Source organism: Hypomesus transpacificus, chromosome 23 (assembly GCF_021917145.1).
Source record: "Hypomesus transpacificus isolate Combined female chromosome 23, fHypTra1, whole genome shotgun sequence".
Taxonomy (NCBI): domain Eukaryota; kingdom Metazoa; phylum Chordata; class Actinopteri; order Osmeriformes; family Osmeridae; genus Hypomesus; species Hypomesus transpacificus.
Window position 1 is genome coordinate 10,513,027 of NC_061082.1, and position 10,872 is coordinate 10,523,898.

Consider the following 10,872-nt stretch of genomic DNA (forward strand, 5'->3'; position numbering starts at 1 on the left):
AGTTGGGAACCATATAGAGGGATTATAGGAGCCTATATACCTGTTTCTATCCGACATGATTCGTATTTTAGTCTCCTCATATAAGCCACTAGGGGGAAATGCAGGCTGCACAAAAAGGGAGTAAAGGATTATAATGTGTGTTCTTTCCCCCTCTACTTTCATTCATCTTTCTTTAATTTCCAATGTTTTGTTTGGACAAATGGACAAACCATGGTCTGGAGTTCCATCAAAGCGCAGAAACATTATTGCAATATCAAAGAGAGAGAGAGCATCTCGTACAGATTACCTGGTACTGTGTGATTGAAAATGCTGGAACCTAAATGGTTGTCATTTGGAATCACCACTAAGAGGCAGAAAAACTCTCACAAACAACTTATTCAATTTTCAGAACAAAGAATAAAAAGTAGCATTGAGAACCAACTTTATAGGCCCTGTTCATTTAAGGTTTGTGCTCCAACTCCAAGGCACCATCATACCATGACCTTTAAGAGTGAAAATCTTCAGTTTACCAAATGCCAACGGAATGTTGATAATTTAAAACTTTAAGATCTGTTTCTGTAAAAATAAAACAAGTTCAATAAGTCTCCAACCACAAAAGTAGAGTAGTCTAACATAATCATTGAACGATAAACTGTAACTGCCCTAGGCTACATATAGGCTATAGCCTATGGCTGTATATACAGCACTGTTTTTCATTTCAATACTATGTGCCGCGAACTCTAAAAAGGGATAGGGCTTTGTTTCACTCTTCACATAAGAATCCAATGTATCACTGACACTGGCATCATTGAAGCACAGGCTACTGCACAGTCACACTTAGAATAGACAATATAGTGAGTATGAATTCGTTTGTATGGTGTTCATTTATCTTGGAAAATGTTTCCGCTACTTTTGATTTTGGCATTTCAAAGCCTTTTCCGAGAGAAGGGGTTGATTCAGAGAGACAGCGAGAGAGAAGAGCCGAGGTAAATTAATTCACGGTGAACTCCCAACAACCTTCTCACAAGCTGTTATTGTACTGTACCGTCATTCCCATCGATATTAGCACTTCATAGTTTGAATAATTGAACTGAATTTCACAGAACTCTCTCAACGGTATCATGTTCAACAACCACTGAAGGTGCAGTCCACCTAAGGCTACCATTACCTTCTCTTTATGCTTCTCATATTCAATGTTTCAGAGATGATTGACACCTAGGAATTTAGCCCAAGTAGTTATTCAGATTAACAATCGAGAGATTGTTCAAATGGCTTTATGAAAATAAAGATTTTTGGTGATCATGTCCAATGTCCACTGAGAGAAAAAGTGTTAATGAAACCAACACGTGCAAACCAGCCTTGTTGGACCTGAGGGGCTCTGCCAAAGAAATGTTTCATCATCTACATTCATAGAGAGGTCAGATGGACAGACAAGTTGACAGACAGTGTCTAACTCGGTATTGTGCCACACTTTGGAATCATACAATAATGTACAATTATATCATTCCTGCAAAAGGCTGGTTACCTTTCACAAAACCTTCATCCTTCAGGGACATGAAACCTGCACTCCAAACACAAGTTCCAAACATTAGTTCTGTATTGGCTTCCTAGTTAAATGAAGATTGATATTGAAATGTAAAAAAAATAAACAAAAACAAGGACTCTTTTCCAAATAATTTATAGATTTTTGAAATCAACTATTTGATCCACATTAGGTCATCAAAGATGCATTTGAAACAATCAAGGCAAGGCCTTTTATTCCCATATCGGTTTAAAAATCCCCCACACCTATACACAATAAGGCGTCAAATAAATCCTCATACTGTAGTTACTCTCATGACCAGCTCCCGGGTGCTGTTGTTGGGCTGGCTGCGGGCCTCAGACTGCCTCAGGTGGCTGAGGAGGTGGAGGATGTTGTATGGACAGTGTTGGTCAGGTGCTGCAGTCCCATTGTCCTGGTCAGCCTGGGGGGGCAGAACGGGTCCAGAGCCTGTGGGGGGTGCAGGGGAGGAGGCCTGGGCAGCTGGGGCTGGTCCCATCAAGGAAGAGGTGGAGGTGGACACCCCAAGCTCAGCCTGCTGACCTTGGCTTGGATGGGACAAAGTCCTGTCAGTGGCGGCTGCCTTCAGGTCCTCGCTGTCCATAGACTTGTCATAGTTCAAAACCTTCCACTGTTGGTTGACGGCCTGCCAGCGATTAAAGATGCGGAACACAGATGGTCCCTCGTGGACGATCAATGCTGGGGAGAGAAGCACATTTTTTTGAAACAGCCCCTTCAGGCGTCCTGGAAAATACTTCTGTTTTATATTGCAAATGACATGCCCACCACAACAGCATGTCATAGTATGCAAGCTTTCACCAAACATCTCTGTTAAATATTTACTGTCTCTACTGGAACAGAGAATCCTACAGAACTGAACTGTAGGTCACAGCCAGTTTTCGTTTATTTTATCTCAAAATACGCATTTATGTGGTGTACAGTAGCTTGTGTAACATTTCGGTCAATAGATTTTAAACAATTTTAGTTCGCTACATTTTAGTTCGCTACATTACATGTTCGCTACATTTTTTCCCAATAATACGTTATCCTCAGGATAAAATTGCTTATTGATTCAACCTCATTGGACTCCGAATGCTGGAAAATTGAAATCAATCAGAAGGATGTTGCTTTGATTGCACTGGGAGTTTGTTTCACAGTGGGTTAGTAATATATTCCTAGCATCTTCTGTCGTGTATAAGATATTCAAAATCACTTACTACTAAGGCTACACTAATTAACATGAAATCTGGTAAACCTATAATAACAGCAAATTGTATTGAGCAGTATAGGTCATAAAGAAAGAGTAAGAAGGCACAGTATGGGCGAGGAGTATAAGGGATAAGTGGATGTTATAAAGGGGCAGTTGAAGGTTGTGTCACAAACACAAGATCCATGTTAACCCATCCCCCATACCAAGTTTCACTGACAATAGTCATACAATATCTTATAAAATACCCTTTTTTTGCTCAGGTGATATGTTCATCCAGTTTCTTGCTGAATAATTTCTGATATTTTTGGTCGTTTTGTCTGGCTGATCATAACAAAAAGAGAAAATGGAGGAAGTGGCGAGTCATCTGGGGAGAGAAAGCTGCTTGTTTATGAACCCTCTCTCTCCATTTACAGAGTTGATAAGAAGTGAGGCTTGAGCGCCCTGTTTGTCTATGTCTCCTGATAAGGGAACAGTCAGCTCTTTCCTCCTGAATGTCTGCCAGGTGACAAGTTAATCTCTGTAAAGAGTAGAGTTAATGACTCCACAGACAATCCCCACGTTCCCAACCGGAGACAATTTTCTCTTTTCATCCCTTTGCTTTCCCTTCAGAAGCATCTGCCGGCAGCGTCTTTGTGTTTTCACCGAGAGAGGCTGTCACACTCTCTGGGAGTAACACCGGCTTACCTGCTGACTGCACTGACAGCCACGTCTGTGGCAGGCTGTGAGGAGATGTTCATAGAAGAACCCTGAAACTGGAGCCCACCCAATTGGGGACCATCCCTCATGTACGCCAGCTGCTGGTTGGCTAGCTGTGATAAGGCATTATTGTTGTAATGTGCCTCGTGAGCACAGTATCATGAGTTCAATCCCGCTCAGGCCAAGGAAGTGGTGGTGTAATGGGTTCAAAACCCCCTTTCACACCTGTATCTTTGTGTGTATTGTGGGGTTGGTCGCCCACATTATGTCACTTTGGATAGAAGAAATAGCTCAATTGTAGAACATTTGACTGGAGATCAAGAGATCACAGGTTAAAATCCCCCCCTTTTGAAAAAAAAACTCTGCTAAAAGAATACATTATTCATTATTATTGAAAACGACGACACTGAAATGTGATGTGCTGACATGTAGTGGTGTAGTCTGGTCATACCGATGCAGACTACGTCCATGAAGCCGTACATGCCGTAGCAGATCTGGAACAGCAGGTCCTGACGCTGCCAGCGGGCCGAGGGGCTGAAGGAGGACCACACTAGCCAGGAGATGCTGGCCATCAGGAACAAGGAGCCCAAGATTGCCGCGGCAATCTGGACCTTCTCAATCACCGTCAGGGAGATGGCCTGCCACTGCATGGATAACAATCACAAAATCAAGACGCTTGTGGTTTAAAACGTGTCTATTTTTTAAGTGCTGTTTGATGCAATGCTCATATTGCAACCTGATTTACTTGCAAAGAGTATAATATGAAGGCATGAGGTTGTAACCTGAACGAGATATACTTTAGCTCTCAGTTCAAAAATGAGTGTGGGGCTCTTTAACTCACTTTGAGCTAATTGTGGTCCAGCAGTGCTGACAAACCATTAAACACATCTGCATGAAACTTTTTAAAGCTAATTACGGTGCATTTGGTATAACAAACAGCTTACACTTATGAGGCTAATCAACTTGGTTTCACTGCAGCGTGTGAAGCAAATCAAGGGCACCCATGGACAGAAAGTTCTTGATTAAGCTGCTTGACAGGATATGTAAAAAGTAGATTACATGGGTCTGGTGATGACTCACCTGTAGAGGGTTCTTGGTGCTGATGGCGATGACCTGGTACTTGTAGTAGCAGAGCTCACAGGCCCAGGAGCCCCGCTCGCTAATCCACTTGATGAGGCAGGGCTGGTGGGTGCAGCGGACTGACCCACTGCAGCGACACGGGCTCAGTAGCTCCCCCTACAGGAGTACAACGAGTCAGTTATCTCTCTAATAATGCCAGGAATCTGTGTCTGTGTGTGTGTGCAAATTAGAATAGGTTGAGTTTCCCATGATCAGCTCAAGAACAGGGCACTCTGAAAAGTTCATATTCTGTATGTGTCCTCTTTATAATCCAACGGAGTGCAGTGCTGCGATTGACGTTGTTTGGATAAGCATTTCGACATAAAATAATAAAAAATGGGAGTGTGGTTTATTGAACTTTCTGTTCCAAGCCAGGTGTAAGGGTTACTCAAACGAGTTGCATGTATAACTGTTCTGAACCGTAAGTTTAAGGGTATGTACAACAATAGGTTTGCAATCCCATGCAATGCTTATTAATTTCCTTTGGTAAACATTTAGACACACACAGTTCCCCTTACTATTGTAAAAATGTCTGTTCACGGTGCTGCACATCAATGCGCAAATATTGTTTTTACTGACAGAAATCACAGAGTCTTCTATCAAACAGCACACCCCACGTCCCTGATGTACACTGAGTGTTGCTGATTCATCCCTGCACTGTGATCAAGTTAGGATGGGCTAAACTCTCCTATCGCACTGACTCACGCAAGCTAGACTGGGGGACTGTGGGAAGAACCCAAAGCACAGAGAAGCCTGAGGATTCCAACTGAAGCCTCCCTCCTTTTACTACTCCACCCAACCTCTCCTCTACCCACCTCCCTCCCACCCTTATTGCCCCCACCCTCCACTCTCATCACCCCCACCCTCCTCTCTCCCACTCAGATCAACCCCTCCCTCCCTTTCGTCTTCCCAACATCCCTGACAGAAGGAGCGGCACCTTGGTCTCAGAGCAGGGGGAGGAAGCTAGGGGAGAGATGGAGCAGAAAAGGCCCATCCACAGATGGCCTTGGTGGGAGTGTGTTGGCACGAGTGCCAGCAGGACTCTGGCCTGTCCAGAGGGACTGGGCCGCTCACTGTGGAAGAGCCATCACAGCCAAGAGCTCAACCCGGCCTCCACACCCGACTGAAGCAGGGTGGAGTGTGAGCAATGGAGTCTGGTACATTTACATTTACATTTATGCATTTAGCAGATGCTTTTATCCAAAGCGACTTCCAAGAGAGAGCTTTACAAAAGAGCATAGGTCACTGATCATAACAACGAGGTAGTCCCAAACATTGCAAGCAGCCAAACATGAAGCATACATTGTGAAAAAACTGAACAGGTGCCAAAAGGGAAGACCCATAAGAGCATGCAGTTATACAAGTTACAAATTAAGACAACATGAACCACAAAAAGTGCAGGACTGTACCTGTAGAAGAACAATCAACAGTAAAATATTTCACAGCAAGTACAAGACTTAACTTCGTTATAACTAACCTACAAGAGCAACAAGTCACTCAATAAGAGTCATTGTGAGTGGTAACAACAGTGACAGCGCCAACCGCACACACATCCACCACTGAACCAAAAAGTCCACCGTAGATAATTACTTCAGTGTACTTTTTAGTTTAGTTATTTAGTTCTGCACTTGCTCACTACAGTCATGTTTCTACAACCCTCAAATACTCCTAGACAACCTCACAGTGTGCCCCCTTCCTCTGGGAAACAGAGAACACAAGCCACTACGCTGACATAGAAAACTGAATCCTTAATAGAGGGGTGCATTTTGAAGGGTGTGAAATTATAGCAAGTGAAATCTAGATGAGGACCAACTACTGAGATAATAAAGCTGCTTGCCAAGAAACCCAACAGCACAGATTGTTTTACAATAGCCAATAATGAGAGCTCTCAAGACCATGAATTTGTTCAGTCATTAGCAAACTTGTTGTATTGTAGATCCCAATGCCTGGCAGGAAGGGAAAATAAGAGGTATTATAATTCCTACAAAAAGTTTATAGAGTTTTCGATTTATTCAGCCTTATTGCGCCTCATAGTAAAATTTAGCAATCCTTGAGCTATACTCATCGTTTTGTCAAAGAGTATTATTATGATAATAGTTAACGAACCAAATCAGGAATAACTGAATTCAGGAGCGGTCGTTACGTTTTGAGATGTAATGTCTATAAGTTCATAATTCCTGCCAACAGACTGAGTAAGGGCCAGAGACTCATAGGCCCACGGCCCTTTTACATAACTGGTCTTTTGATAATGATGGCTGAGGAAACTGCACATGGGAGGCAAACAAAGCGATTCATTGCTGCAGGGCCCTAGAGAGAGTAAGAGAGAAATATGTAGAGAGAGAGCGAGAGGAAGAGGTAGAAAGAGAGGAAGAGAGAGAGATCCTCCAGGGCTCTTATTGTCCCTCTGACAAATGAAGTGTACAAGGCCTTTATCTGTGCTTTGATTTGGGACAGAAAGCTGGCTTCTAGTCTAAGCAAGCAGGAGCCATACATCCTTAACATGGAGCTTCAGGAAGAAAGGCATTCTGAAAGCATTAGCCCCCTGAGGGGCACCAAGCAACAACACCAAGGACAGTCGAAGAAAAACTTGTCTTGTTTAAGCCACCCCAAACATAGAAACATTCTAAGGCTTTTTGTCTTTCGCTAGCATACTTCAAGGTCATTGGGTTTTGTATTCAGACACCACCACCCACCTCCCCCACCCAGAAACCATCCCTCATATGTGTAATATGGGAGAAATATGGCAGGAAAAATTATAATGTGGAATTATGAATGAAAAGGCCCCAGCGAGGTTAAATTGAAGAGCGCACTCTTGAATAAAACAAAGGTCAGTGCGAGCAGTGAACGTGAATCACCTTAAGTGTAGCCTTCAACAGAATCAGTCCTCTCCTTGCGTCTTCCCCACACTGTACTGAACAGTCAGTCTGAGTGTGGAAAAGGCTTCAAGGTAACTATCTACCCATTCAGAGAGGTCTGCCATCTCAGGGAAGATTAACTGTTATTTATTCATCATAGGACGCACCCTTGTGGGATACAAAGTACCATTTTGTCTCATATTGGTTCAGTCTCTAGTTATTTACTGTGGGTTTAGTGTTATCACGCCAACTCTGGCTCTGGGGCTACAATGGGTGAACAGTTGTGGTTGAATAAATTGACCTGGGTACAGACAAAAGGAAGTAAGTAATCAGGGATAAAAGACTAGAGGACACACACTTGGATAGGCATGTTTACAGCAGTAATCAGGGATAAAAGACTAGAGGACACACACTTGGATAGGCATGTTTACTCACTGCTGGTATTATTGTAAAAATTGGAAAAATGCTTTGTGCAAATAGAGTAAAGTGTAATTGTTTCACCTCACGTCGAGCGCATTTGTCTAGCTCACTGCATCTAAAATCAATGGATCAAGTGGTAACTGTGAAGCAAATCAAATGCACCTCATTTACTTTCAAAAGCCTCAGTGTCAACTCTGTCAGGCCCATTTGTATTCACCATTGTTGCTTGAAATGTTTAGCAAGTTTTGGAGTGGACCTTAACTGGCACGGAATCTATTCCCCCACTCCCTTGTCTTCATGGTAACACACTATCTTGCCTATATTTGCTGCAAGGCAGGGGCTGTTTGGAGCTGTTTGGAGGTGGCTCTGTCGCATGAGATAACGCCTGCCTTGATGTAAGTGACATCCCAGGGGCTAACCAAGAACAGAGGATAACTAATGTCCCTCGTTCCCATATCACAAAGCCACACGATGTCCACTCATCTCCCCGGTGGGATGGATCACTTCTCCATGCTGTCTCCTTTCAGCAGATCCATACCTGGACCCTGTCCAGCAGACAAAGCACCATAAAGGCTCAGGAAGGATATTGAGAGATAAGGACTTGAACCTAATTAAAAGATGGCACAACATCAAATACTATATTGAGTAGCTGTACAAGTCTGGGGTCCGGGGGAGAGAATTCAGGAGAATTTGTGTGAAAGAGACCATAGGAGATCAGACATTTCTCCAGGGCATTTGTGTTTGGCTGGCATCATAGTAGCTGTCTTGTTGTGAGCTGCTGAAATAACTAGAAGGAGCTGAAGCTTTGTTTTACAATCTAATAACTAGATTCCCTGGCAGCAGCCATGTAAAAGTGGGACCCAGTGGTGGGATGATACTGTGAACTGAGTATGTGATAGGATATAACAATAAAAGGAGATGAGAGAAGGCACTGTGATTAGAATGTAAAATAGGAAAGGGGATAACTAGAGTTTGATGAAGGCCAAATTTCCTTCATCATTACTATCTTCTTGAATTTGCATCTTTGATGTTACAGTTGATCAGTAAATTGTGACACATTTATCTAAATTGTCCCTCGGGAGAGGTAGAGGAATCCATGGTTGAGTGAGACTCTAAACATCTACTTTTGTTGTTAATTTGTTGTGTTTCAGGCAGTGGGTGTGGGCAGCAGAGTGAAAGACATTATTTGATTTCTCATGCATGTAATTGCTTCTGCTTGGACCGTGTTCACAAATGAGTGTTTTGCTAATATCATATTTCAGTGTTTGTGAAACAGCCAAGAGGATGAGTGAGAGGTGGTTCATCATCCTCCCCCTGGAGTAGGGGCCTTGTCACGCTTCACTGAGGGACCCAGAATGCAGAGGGTGTCACACTGAGGACCAGAGTAGAAGAGCTACTCTGGAAACAAGTCTGTGACCCATACATTCACATTCAGAAGAGCCAAGAACTCAAGCACACGGTCATCATTGGTGTGACGGTCAGACACATTTACAGCTGAGTACAATGGCAGCACTGCTATGGCAGTGAATGATGACAGAACACTTTAGGAATTCATTCTCAGTGTGACACAAATCTCTTCATGATCACTGGGTCACATACCTGTTCTGGTCCCTGGAAGCAGATCCTGCACAGGGGAGTCCTGAAGCCACTCTCGCTGTAGCTGGTGAGGGAGAACCGCTCCTCTAGGCGGGATTTTGAGTAGTCATCTGAGGACCGGCTGCAACGCAATGCCGCTGACAGTTCTGCTGCATCAACCCATCCCGCCACTCTGTCTCTGTCTCTGTCCGCCCCTGGCCCGCTAGCGCCCCCTGCCGGCAGGGCACTACAGCCACCTTCTTGTTGATGCGCCCTCACTAACGTGTTGTTGTTGTCAGAGACACTGACATCTGAAAGGACGTTCTCGCTTTCATGGCTGTCCAATGTTTGTCCGCTCATGGAGGTGAGTGTAGGTAGCGGAGTGGACGGTGCCGGTGCCCCTAGTAAGAGCACCTTCAGGTCACTGAACAAGACGCAACAGCGGCTTTTCAGTATGCTCTGACTGCGCAGCATGTCATCGGTCTGTCTTGAAGTAATTCACAGCAGCATACAATGACACAGGAGATAAACAGTGTGTGCAGCGCATGTACAAGGAGAGAAAAATATATTGTCTACAGGAGGGAAAACACCAAGATAAACTCTAGGATGAAAAATAGAGAGAATCTTGTTGCTTTTAGAATCAATTTGTTTTCCATGGAGGTGTTTAAATATGCTGTGAGACTATAGTGTCAAAGCTGTGGTGGCTTTGTTCCCATGATGGAACAGCTCGCAAAACAACACGTTGCATTGATGCAAACAAGTGTCTGAAGCCATTAGGTTACTAACAAACCAAATAAAGAAAAAATATAAAAACACTGTTGGTTTAGGATTAGAAAACAGACATGCTGTGCTGTGTGTAGATTCCAACTGGCCATCTATATTCTCTCACCATCGAATGGGTCTGTACATTTTCCCTCCAATTTCAGCAAGGAATGCCAACCTCAGCGTTAGAATACTACATGTTCAGATTCCGTACGGCAGGTTTCCATCCTATTCCGGTTCCAAAATTGATTTCCTAATTTGTCCAAGAATATACGTAAACTCTTTCAAGAAGAAAATGTCGACGTCGAAACCCAAAAGATATCCGTAAAATAATGTAATGTTTTGTAGGGATTGTACTACTCTTACCTGGCAATGAACTATAGTGACGTCCAAAACACTTCAAATGTCCATTTCCTTTGCAAACGTTTTTTTTCTTCTTTCACAAATCACAAAATTATTAACGCACTGTCGTTGGCATGGGGTTATATCGATTCAATTTTTTTTTAAGCCGTCGACCTCCAGTTTCAATAGCCTACTCATATATTAAAGACCAGCAAGTGTCTTCCCATGAATGCAATAGAAAAACGATTTTGAGAGAGTCCCTGTGGCTGATTCAACGTATTCCTTATTGTAGATGAGTGCATTCTTTTAGCTGAGGGTTGGTTGTTTGATCATTGGTTGCTGACTACTGCTGCAGCTTCAGCACCATGATTCCT

The 10,872-nt window shown here is 43.3% G+C and overlaps 1 protein-coding gene across 1 annotated transcript; it reads right to left on the reverse strand.

Moving 5' to 3' along the window:
* Positions 1-1,765: 1,765 nt before the first annotated feature.
* Positions 1,766-10,011, reverse strand: marchf4 (membrane associated ring-CH-type finger 4). Its single transcript, XM_047047028.1, has 4 exons — positions 9,419-10,011; positions 4,506-4,661; positions 3,877-4,069; positions 1,766-2,218 (listed from the first exon to the last, which is right to left on the reverse strand). The coding sequence occupies exons 1-4, from the start codon at positions 9,866-9,868 to the stop codon at positions 1,797-1,799; spliced, it is 1,221 nt and encodes a 406-aa protein (XP_046902984.1). The 5' UTR covers positions 9,869-10,011; the 3' UTR covers positions 1,766-1,796.
* Between the last annotated feature and the right edge of the window lie 861 nt (positions 10,012-10,872).

Coding starts and splice junctions, on each gene's coding strand:
- marchf4 (XM_047047028.1), bottom strand. CDS start 9,868: ATGCTGCGCAGTCAGAGCATACTGAAAAGCCGCTGTTGCGTCTTGTTC. Junction 4,070..4,505: donor GCACCAAGAACCCTCTACAG/GTGAGTCATCAC, acceptor TTATCCATGCAG/TGGCAGGCCATCTCCCTGAC. Junction 2,219..3,876: donor CATGGACGTAGTCTGCATCG/GTATGACCAGAC, acceptor TTCTCTCCCCAG/CATTGATCGTCCACGAGGGA.